The sequence below is a fragment of the Anolis sagrei genome, chromosome 5 (genome assembly GCF_037176765.1).
Source record: "Anolis sagrei isolate rAnoSag1 chromosome 5, rAnoSag1.mat, whole genome shotgun sequence".
Taxonomy (NCBI): Eukaryota; Metazoa; Chordata; class Lepidosauria; order Squamata; family Dactyloidae; genus Anolis; species Anolis sagrei.
The window spans coordinates 91,997,919-92,009,710 of NC_090025.1; the positions used below are offsets into that span (position 1 = coordinate 91,997,919).

Sequence of the window (11,792 nt, forward strand, 5' to 3'; positions counted from 1 at the left end):
TAAATTACAGTGCCATGTTTAGAAAGTGTTAAAAATTTGGTATTTATAGAAATAGTTGGAGATTGTGCAACTTTTTTCCCCTTGATATTAGGTTTGAAGCTTTGCAATGAATTCATTGTGTTATTTATTTATTTCCAACATTTCTACCCTGTCCTTCTCAACCCCCAATGGGGGACTCAGGGTGGTTTACAACGGCAGCAATTCGATGCCCACAGTATACAAAAACAAATTACAAACAACATTATACTAAAGATAAAACATTAAAATAAGTTACATTTAAAACATTATTATTCATCATATTATTCCTATACTCCCCTCCCCTGCTGTGTTGGTTCACATGTGATGGGGCAAATAATTTCATTCCCTTCTGCTTTAGGGAGGGGGAGTAGGCCTGCCTTGTGGAATGATTGGTTTAGCATGACAACTGCTGCTTTCTGTATGGGTAGAGAGGTGAATTTACTGAGGGTTAAAACTTTAAAGGCAAAAACACTTTTAAAATAGTGTTCAGCACCTTAGACATCTCCTTTAAAGGCTAGACTATACCATACTTAGCATTCTATTGACATATAAGCCACCAGCTACCATAAGTCGCTTTCTTTAGTTGTGTAACTTTTGGAACAGTTTTCAAGAATACTAGCATTGTGCAAATGCATATTTTACCTGCAAAAAAGGTTAATTGTAATGTTTGCATTTTATTTAATTGTAATCCTTTTTTCCCTTAGGAGTGAAGATGAAGAACATGTAAAAATTAAGTATTTCAGGTACTGCAACTTGGAAAAATCACTTTATGAAAAAAGAAACCTAATTAAAATACAAGTTGAGTATTCCTTATCTGAAATGCTTGGGTCCAGAAGTGTATTGGATTTTGGATACCTTATTTGCATGTACAAATGTAATGAGATCTTAGAGAGGGGATCCAAATCTAAACATGAAATTTGTTGTGTTGTTGTAAGTTTTTTCGGGCTATATGGCCATGTTCTAGAGGCATTCTCTCCTGTCGTTTCGCCTGCTTCTATGGCAAGCATCCTCAGAGGTACCTTGCCATAGATGCAGGCGAAACGTCACTACCTCTGAGGATGCTTGCCATAGATGCAGGCGAAATGACAGGAGAGAATGCCTCTAGAACATGGCCATATAGCCCGAAAAAACTTACAACAACCCAGTGATTCCAGCTATGAAAGCCTTCGACAATACAATTAAATTTGTTTCTTATGCACCTTATACAAATATCTAAAAGGCAATTTTGAATATAATATTATGCTTCCTATACACCTTATATACATAGACTAGCTGTACCCTGCCACGCGTTGCTGTGGCCTATAGTAAGAATTTTCAAAGTAGAGGTAGATATCTGGACTATTATGAAAGAGAGGTACCTACCTAGGGCCCCCGGTGGTGCAGTGGGTTAAACCCCTGTGCCGGCAGGACTGAAGACTGATAGGTCGCAGGTTCGAATCCAGGGAGAGGTGGATGAGCTCCCTCTATCAGCTCCAGCTCCTCATGCGGGGACATGAGAGAAGCCTCCCACAAGGATGATAAAAACATTAATTCATCCAGGTGTCCCCTAGGCAACGTCCTTGTAGACGGCCAATTCTCTCACACCAGAAGCGATTTGCAGTTTCTCAAGTCGTTCCTGACACGGCAAAAAAAACAACAACCTATTCCTTCCCCCCTTTTTCTTCCCCTTCCCCTTCCTCTCCTTTCTTCCTTCTCTACCTCTTTCTTTCATTCCTTCTTTAACCCTTTGGTTTCATCCTTCCTTCTCTCTTTCCTTCCTTCCCTCCCTCTTTCTCTACTTCTTCCTTTGTCTCAATTCTTCCTTCCCTGTTTTCTTGGTTCTTTCAATTTTTATTTCCTTTTCTCCTTCCTTCCTTCTTTACCTCTTTACCTCTTTCTTGCCTTTCCTTTCATTTCTACTTTATCTTCTTCCTTCCTTCCTCCAGTACCTCCTTCTCTCCTTCCTTCTCTCCTTCCTTCCTTTCCTCCTTCTGTCTTTCCCTCCCTCCTTCTCTCCTTCTTTCCTGTCCGTTCTCCCCCAATACCATGGTAGAGTCCCTTCTAACTATTCTATGAGTCTATTTAATATAGTAATATATAGTAGTAACATATTATTTAGTAATATATATAACAATTATATAATATATATTATATAGCAGTGTATATAATAGCAATATATATAATATTGTAATTATATATATGTGTATATGTATATATAGATAGATAGATGGACAGATATAGATATATATCACCAACCAGTGATCCTACATCCATCCATATCTGTGTGTGTGTGTGTCTACACTGCTATATAATCCAGTCCTAAGTAGATAATCTGGATTTTACATGGCAGTGTGGAAGGGGTGACTTTGGGTGCATCTACACTGTAGATTTAATAAAGGAGGATGAAGCTGGGGCTGGGGGAGGAAGGAAAGAAAGGGAGGAAGGAGTAATGGAGAGAAGGAAAGGGAGGAAGGAGGGAAGGGAGGGAAAGAATTAAAGGAAGGAGAAGGCAGGGAAGTAGAGAAAGGAAGGGAAGGAAGGAGGGAGGGAAGGAGAAGTTGGGGTGGATGAGAGAATGAGGAGGAGGAGGAGAAATTGTTCATCCGGAGAGCACTGTGAACTCAAAGATGGATCGAGACCAAACTTGGGATGAATCCTCAATATGCCCAAAGGTGAATTCTGGTTGAAATTGGGGGGAAATGACATTGGGAGCTGCTTGGATGTCCGGCTCACCTGGAATCAATGAGGAGCCTGAACTGGGCTCCTTCCTTCCTTCCTTCCTTCCTTCCTTCCTTCCTTCCTTCCTTCCTTCTGACAACTGCAGCTCAGATCATGTATGCCAGACAATGGAGACAGTACACAATACCAACAAAGGAAGAAGGGATAGAAAATATATTAGATATAATGAATATGGACCAACTGACCTTCCTACTAGCAAAGTCACAAAGGAAATATATCAAAACAACGAATTGGACCCCCTTAAAAGAATGGATGAAAAGAGACAATCTCAAGATGTTACTCTGATCAGATGAGAAGGGAGAACTACCCATGTTGAACATTCAAGAAAGTTAGATGTAAAAAGATGCTATAAAGTTTTGCTTTTCTTCATACAACCATTATAAAGAAGAATGGAAGTATCACCAATTTTTCCCCCTACCCTTCCCTCTCAGATTCTACAAACCCTCCCCTCCCCCCTTCCCATCACCTTTTTCAATTTTTAATGTTTTTAATGTATCACTGCTAAAACCTCAATTAAAAAACATTTTAAAAATACATTCTACAGTAGGATAGGAATAGTTACATTAAGATATACATTTATAAATACTGGGCATGGTCTAAAACCAACTCTCAGTCTGTCTGTCTGTCTGTCTATCTATCTATCTATCTATCTATCTATCTATATATAATAGGTCCATTTGTGTTCATTTTAAAAGCTAGACACAGTTGCAAATAGATGTACATTTTTGCTCTGGCATTTCTGGATTGACACAAGAAAACCATGCACAAATATTTCAGGCAAAAAACTGTTGAAACGTTTTTGAAGAATATTGCATTTTTCAAAGTATAAAACAAAATTATAATAATCACAAATAATAAATGTATATAAGGTTGCGAAAACACATATATAAGGTTGCTAATAGTTTATATTATTTATGCTATGGCGGTAGTATGTTTTGATTGTTACCTTAGCATATTTCTTTCACTGTTTCATATTAATGGTTGGTTTGTGTGTGATACAAAGCATTACAAAACATTCCTTAACTTGATTTTTTACCTAAAACCAGTGCTCTACATTTCAGAAACTAACTTATACTGGCTAGAAAAGTCATAAGTTATATACTTTATATTTTCCCTAGGGAGGCTCATAGTCAAACAGAGAAAAGAAGGAGAGACAAAATGAATAATCTGATAGAAGAATTATCTGCCATGATACCTCAGTGCAATCCTGTGGCACGTAAGCTAGACAAACTTACAGTATTAAGAATGACTGTGCAACATTTAAAGTCATTAAAAAGTGAGTAAAGATAAATTGATGTCAAAGAAATTGTTTTGGGTGAATACTAATATGTCTTTTCATCTATCACATGAGTGATCTGTATAAATCTTACTGCTCCAGCAATGTATTTGGTATAGAAAGAGGATTTGCTAGAGGTATGCTTTGGTTATGTATGAATCCTGAATCGGAATAGACTTATTTAGGCAGTTCTGGGAATGACCTCTATCTGAGATCCTATAGAGTTGTTGCTACTTTGAGAGGACAATGCTGGTTTTATAAAAGCAAGTATTCCATATAACAGGGTTCAATGCCTGGAAGTTTAGTTTTGGGTTCCCAGCATAAACCTGACCAGTTTATACAGTAGTATTAGCAAGATGATGGCACCAGCTTACACAATGTATGCATTGTTTCTTTTTCTGCAGAAACATTTCTGTATAATGCAAGAAGGGAAAATATTTGTTGCCACATCATATGCATTCTCCAAACACTTATCCCTCCCCCCCCCCTTTTTTTTTTTTTTTTGCTGTAAGATACAGAGTCTTTTCTACTCTGTATAGTCAGAAATCTTACAAGCCCTTGTTGGGACTCGGATGAATATAAAATCCTTTTCTTTAACAAATTCATAACATTCGGCATATCTAGGGAAACCTTTGAGTATATTTGAAACCCCTAACTTGTATTTAATTGACTCCATTTTATTTCCAATTTGCTAGACACTCAACCATCTCAGTTCTATACTAGTGAAAATGATGCCTTAAATTAGGTCTCTTCAACATGCGACCCTCCAGGTGTTTGTGCCTCCAACTCCCAGAAGCCTTAGCCAGCTTGTTCAATGATCAGGAATTCTGGAAGCTGGAGTATAGTGTCTAGATCCAGGAAAGTCATGCTACCCCTCTATTCTCCCTTGGTTAGACCACATCTGGAATACTATGTCCCCAGGGCCAGATCAACTACACCCAAGAGTACTGAAGGAACTAGCAGAAGTCATCTCGGAACCATTGGCAATCGTCTTTGAGAGTTCTTGGAGAACGGGAGAAGTTCCAGCAGATTGGAGGAGGGCCAATGTGGTCCCAATCTTCAAGAAGTGGAAAAAGGATGATCCAAACAATTACCGTCCGGTCAGCCTCATGTCGATACCAGGCAAGACTCTGGAAAAGATTGTTAAGGAAGTGGTCTGCAAAGACTTAGAAACAAATGCGGTCATGGCTAATAGTCAACATGGATTGATCAAAAACAAGTCATGCCAGACTAATCTGATCTCGTTTTTCGATAGAGTTACAAGCTAGGTAGATGCGGGGAATGCTGTGGATGTAGCGTACCTGGATTTCAGTAAGGCCTTCGACAAAGTCCCCCATCACCTTCTGGCAAACAAATTAGTCCAATGTGGGCTAGGCAAAACTACGGTGAGGTGGATCTGTAATTGGTTAAATGGACGAACCCAGAGGGTGCTCACCAATGCTTCCTCTTCATCCTGGAAAGAAGTGACGAGCTGAGTGCCGCAGGGTTCTGTCCTGGGCCCGGTCCTGTTCAACTTCTTTATTAATGACTTAGATGAAGGGCTAGAAGGCATGATCATCAAGTTTGCAGACGACACCAAATTGGGAGGGATAGCCAATACTCCAGAGGACAGGAGCAGAATTCAAAACGATCTTGACAGACTAGAGAGATGGGCCAAAACTAACAAAATGAAGTCCAACAGTGACAAATGCAAGATATTCCACTTAGGCAGGAAAAACAAAATGCAAAGATGCCTGGCTTGAGAGCAGTATGTGTGAAAAAGATCTTGGAGTCCTCGTGGACAACAAGTTAAACATGAGCCAGCAATGTGATGTGGCGGCAAAAAAAGCCAATGGGATTTTGGCCTGCATCAATAGGAGCATAGTGTCTAGATCTAGGGAAGTAATGCTACCCCTCTGTTCTGCTTTGGTTAGACCACACCTGGAATATTGTGTCCAATTCTGGGCACCACAATTGAAGAGAGATATTGACAAGCTGGAATATGTCCAGAGGAGGGCGACTAAAATGATCAAGGGTCTGGAGAACAAGCCCTATGAGGAGCGGCTTAAGGAGCTGGGCATGTTTAGCCTGAAGAAGAGAATGCTGAGAGGAGATATGATAGCCATGTGAGAGGAAGCCACGGGGAGGAGGGAGCAAGCTTGTTTACTGCTTCCTTGGAGACTAGAACAATGGCTTCAAACTACAAGAAAGGAGATTCTGAACATTAGGAAGAACTTCCTGACTGAGAGCTGTTGAACTCTCTGCCTTGGAGTGTGGTGGATGCTCCTTCTTTGCAGGCCTGATGTGGTTATATTTCACTCAGAGCTTTCAACAAGCTATATATTTGGATCCTAAAATTCCCCAATTAACATGGCTAATTGTTAAATTCTGAATATTTAGACCATAGAAGGTCATTTTTCTATGCTTTGACTCAGCTCCAGTTTGCATCTAGCCAGGGATACTCAGTAAAATGCCGTAGTGTGCTCTAGCCTAATGATTTTTTTGTCTTGTAAGCTAGCCAGCCATGCCTTCCTCTAGCAGGCCATCCTGTTTCCCCTGTTTTCCACTTTTATTTTTCAAAATGCTAATCGGCACTCCACAAACACTGGATATACTCTGTTGTCATTGGGCTTGTTGGTTAAATTTTGAAATAGGTTCTGTATTTGTGTAAATCTTTTTTGGCCCTATTTGTCTATAGTTTTATTGAATTGCATGATGGCTGTAATTGCCAATGTTTTGTTCTTTCAGGTTGCTGCCCCTTCTTGTCCCCTTTTTCTTATATTGTCTTAAAAGAATAATGTGATATAGAGCGTGTGATTGACTTTAGATTTTTATATTCTGTTCCAAGTTCAGATAGTTTTTAAAGGGAAGTCAAAGAGACAGTAGTGATGTGTTATGGAAAATAAATTTCTGCTGAATGCAGTAGTTAACAGCATGTATATTTACAAAATACTGGTAGTTGTTTGTAGAGAGTTCACATGTGATATTATATTGGTTCAGAATTTTTTATTTGATCTGTAATAGCTCCATGCAACTTTTCATTTTGCAGGTTCTAATAGTTGTTACTCAGAAATCCGCTATAAGCCTTCATTTTTACAAGATAGTGAACTCCAGCATTTAATCCTTAAGGCAAGTAAATTAAAACATCATGGCATTATTTCTTCATGAAAGACTTGCAAGATAGCTTATTTAAAGCACTAGAATAGGCGGTATGTTGGCAACATTAAAAACTGAATTTTCAGGTGAACCATCACCACCCCTTTGAAATGTGTGTGCAAGCCCAAAGGGGAATAGGAAGGAGTTTGCTAATTTTGAATCATAGATTGTTCTAGTTAAATATTAACTATCATTATGTTTAGAACCGTTTAGGGAATATTCTGAGTGCTGCAAATATATGTCACAGAAAGTTCCTCGCTGTTTACATGTAAATATTTTATCAATATGTTTATTCACATGATTTTCCCACAAGCTTATATTGCATTATTTTATAATTTGCAGTGTATTTTCATTGCAGATGTGCGCAAAATAATTAATTAGTGCTATAGTACTTATTATTATTATTATTATTGTTATTATTATGTCAGCTAATGTAGCATTTTGATGCCACATTAGCTGACATAATAATAACAATAAACTTTATTTATACCCTGCCACCATCTCCCCCAACGAGCGGCTCACATGAGGCCAAGCCCAAAGAACAAATCACAATAAAATAAAATACAGTAAAATAGCAACCAAAACGCAAACAATATCACAATAAAATAAAATACGAAACATATCAATACAGTAGGTTCTTGTAGGTTTTTTCGGGCTATAGGGCCATGTTCTAGAGGCATTTCTCCTGACGTCAGGAGAAATGCCTCTAGAACATGGCCCTATAGCCCGAAAAAACCTACAAGAGCCTAGTGATTCCAGCCATGAAAGCCTTCGACAATACATATCAATACAATAAACAATATACACAGAACATAAGAAAGCAATAACAAACATAATGACATGGATGTACTCTGTGAAATCTTGGGATAGTAGATTCATGAAGTATTTAGAATTTTGTCAGGAGACTCCAGTGTCTTATTTATTTATTTATTTCCTATATTTATACCCCACCCTCCTTACCAAGTGTCTTACCAAGCTACAAACCTGTAAATCACACAGACAATCAAAGTGGTATCAGATTTCTATGATTGTATAGTGTGAAAAAGGCCCTTGTTGATTACCAGTAAGCAGGAATACTAGTTTGCATTGTCTGGTCACCCCTGCTTGACAGCTTGATTTGTAATACCAAAAGTGTGTTTCCAATAAAAAAAATACCTACGTGGGAAGAAAAAGCTTAGTGTTCCATCCAAGATGGGAGTACAGGTGTTGCTCTCTAAGCAAGTCAAGATTTTTGGATCATTTTTTTTGAAATGTTGCTGTGGTTTTATGAGATGGAACTTTATGTCCTGATCTGCAGTATATACAGAGAATTCCAGGACAGCTTACATCACATGAAAACCCTTATATATATATAAATAAATAACAGTACAGTAACACATATTCAACTATTTGAAGTTGAACTGGGCAAAAATGTTGGGTTCTTAAGCATTTGTCTTTTCGAAAGATCGACAGTAGAGCACTAAAATGTCTCAAGGTGAAGGCTGTACAATATTTATAGACTTTTTTAAGAAAAGAAGAATCACATTTCTGTGTTATCTAAAGTCTGCATGATATCGATATCTCAAACATAAGACTTCAGAATTTACATAATCTATCATAGCTACTGATCTGCTACCTATATTGGGTAGGCCTATTAGAGAAAACAAAGATAGGGCAACAATGTCATCAATATATAGTACGCTAACTTAATTAGATGGTTTGCTATTTTGGGATGATAAAAGTCAGAATTTTATGAATCACACAATTAATTAAAGATCAGAATCTTTGTTTTGCTCAAGAAACATTTGTGACCTCAATAAAAACCTAGGTAAATTGAAAGTGCTGTGACCTCAGGGTTGAGCTCAATGCTGTTCCAAGTTCATCTTTCAGCAGTGACATGCTATCTGCAGGCTACTCTGCTAAGCCCTCCTCTCCCCATGGAGATGTTTCCTTAGGAGTGGTATTACCTGGCTTGTGTCATTCTTCCTCCTCTGACATTATTCAAGCAATTTCCTCTCACTGGATCCCCAGGAAGAGGTGGTTTTATGAGATGGAACTTTATGTCCTGATCTGCAGTTTTCTAGAGAAGAAATTGCCTGACAGACAGGCTGGAAGGGCTTTATTTCTCAAACCATACAGTACAGTTGCAAGCAAAGTTCCATCTGACAGTTGCTTTCCTTCTCACCTCATATCCCTCCATTTGCCCCTCCCCCCTTTACCGAATCTAAACTGCAGATTAGGACAGAAAGAGAGATTGTCTGTGTTTAGTGGTTGCTCAAATTTTATTTAAATAAGTCATCAGGCAAGGATTTTTGTGGAATGGTTTCTTCAGTTTTAAGTTATCCTACATCAATTTTGTGGTGCTCCTCCTCCTAAACTCTTGAGAAAGGCTGTTGAAAATGGTTACCATAAAGGTTGGTTGATGTTGAATTATGAAACCATTTAGGCACCCAGGTCTGATCCAAACATTTTTTTCCCTTGAACAGAAGAGCTTTATGATAAAGAAAATGATCTGTACCTTCTGATATTTAAAACTTTGTAGCATTGGCAAAATTTTCAGTTCAGTTATATAAACTGAATACTTAAGAGTATGTCAATTTTATCAACTTTCTTATATGTGCACAAGCTCTTACTCTTATGCCTAGTTACTTGTATTCCTAATTAATTTAATAATTAATTTATATATATTTTTTAATTTTCAGGCTGCAGATGGGTTCCTCTTTGTGGTTGGATGTGACAGGGGGAGAATCCTGTTTGTTTCAGAATCTGTTTCTGCAATACTTGATTATGAACCAGTACGTAATGTTACGTTAAAAGTCTTCTTTTCTTAGATTCTTTATTAAAAGCCCATTTTGAAGGGTTTTTGTGTGTGTCAGGAGTGACTTGGGAAACTGCAAGTTGCTTCTGGTGTGAGAGAATTGACCGTCTGCAAGGACGTTGCCTGATGTTTTCGATGTTTTACCATTTTTGAGGGAGATATCTATCATGTTCCCGCATGGGGAGCTGGAGCTGACAGAGGGAGCTCAACTCACTCTCCTGGATTTGCAGGACACTCTTGTGTCCTGCCAGCACAAGAGTTTAACTCATTGCGCCACCAGGGGCTCCTTTTGAAGTAATGAAATATGAAAAATCAATATATAGACATTTGTTATGGAATATCTTATTGTAATATATATCGGTTCTATCATTGCATGTCAGAAGCCTCCCTCTTTTTTTAAAAAAGTTAGTTTTTATGCACAAATAGGTTTATTCTTGCCTAAGAATAAATGTATTTGGTTTGAAATACGAAAGGGATGACAATAAAATTGTGTTCAAGATGAAAATTCACTCGGTTTTACTTTTACATTGTAGCCTGTGCTCTATGGTGTAGTAAAAGTGCTAATGTGCACTTTTAAACATACCACTATTAAAATCTCATTTGTAAACAAGCCAACATGCATAGAACTATTTTGAAAAGATGTAGTTGCCAAGAAAAAAAATGAAAGGTACTTAGTGAAGGCTTTCAAATTGGTTTTGTGTTGTGTATAGGAAAGAGATGCTTATTTATTTATTTCAAACATTTTTACCCCATCTTTCTCAACCCCTGGGGAGACTCATACAACGGCAACAAATCGATGCCAGCACATAGAAAACACAATATAGCATGACATTACAAAGTAGGTAAAAACATTAGGATAAAAAGTCCAAAGCTTGTCCGTAGTCATTTCTCAAAACATTGCAATTGCTATCAAACCTGTTATCTAAATGCCTGGTCCCAAAACTATGATTTGAACTTCTTCCTGAAAGAAAGGAGGGATGGTGCTCACCTAATTTCGCTGGGGAGTATGTTGCACAGGTGAGGAGGCCACCACCAAGAAGGCACTGTCTCATCTCTGTCAAACACATTTGCAAAGAAGGCGGGATTGAGAGCAAGGCCTCCCTAGACGATCTTAAACTCTGAGGCAAGACGTAGAGGGAGATACGTTGGGACAAGTAAGCTGGGCCGGAACTGTATAGGGTTTTCTAGGCCAAGACCAGCACTTGAAATGGACCAGCAGCCAATGGAGCTGACACAACGGGTTGTGTGCTCCCTGTATGTCGCTGAGTAATCTGGCTGCCGCCCATTGTACTAGTTGGAATTTCCGAACAGTCTTCAAAGGTAACCCGACAGAGTGCGTTGCAGTAATCTATTCGGGAGGTAACAAGGGTGTGGACCACTGTGGCCAGATCAGACTTCCCATTTTGCAGGATTCACAGCTTATATCTAATAATGTTTTGTATTCCATCAGGCCAGTTTGATAGACCAAAGTCTTTTTGACTATCTGCATCCAAAAGATGTTGCCAAAGTCAAGGAGCAACTTTCAGCTTCAGATGCTTTGCCAAGGGAGAAACTAATAGATACTAAAAGTAAGTATTCACCAAAAAACATGTGGGTGTTGTGATTTATCTTAGTTGATGCATTTCTGTATATGGTAATATGTTTCGATTGTGTGACCAAATCTATGAATGTTTGCTTATACTTTTAACAGAATTCAGAGGTACCCCCTATCAATTTTTTCAGATAAGGTTGTGTAGAATTCTCTCCATTTTGTGGCCCCTAGTCCATCACAAAATCTTCCCCAGAATTGGGGGACTTTTTAGCCATATATATATATGAAAAACATGACTAGTGTTATTTAAGTTCAAT

General features: G+C 38.3%; 1 protein-coding gene across 7 annotated transcripts in view; it reads left to right on the forward strand.

The window, feature by feature from the left end:
• BMAL2 (basic helix-loop-helix ARNT like 2) overlaps window positions 1-11,792 on the forward strand; it is a 48,909-nt gene that overhangs the window by 11,367 nt on the left and 25,750 nt on the right. For 3 of the 7 annotated variants that reach the window (XM_060778250.2, XM_060778251.2, XM_067468882.1), the window contains 5 exons: window positions 723-761; window positions 3,855-4,012; window positions 7,041-7,120; window positions 9,829-9,921; window positions 11,395-11,512. In XM_060778250.2, coding sequence (XP_060634233.1) covers window positions 723-761; window positions 3,855-4,012; window positions 7,041-7,120; window positions 9,829-9,921; window positions 11,395-11,512 — 488 coding nt within the window. Of the gene's footprint in view, window positions 1-722; window positions 817-3,854; window positions 4,013-7,040; window positions 7,121-9,828; window positions 9,922-11,394; window positions 11,513-11,792 lie in introns of all 7 variants that reach the window. The other 4 variants (XM_060778252.2, XM_060778253.2, XM_060778255.2 and 1 more) reach the window with 2 other exon arrangements.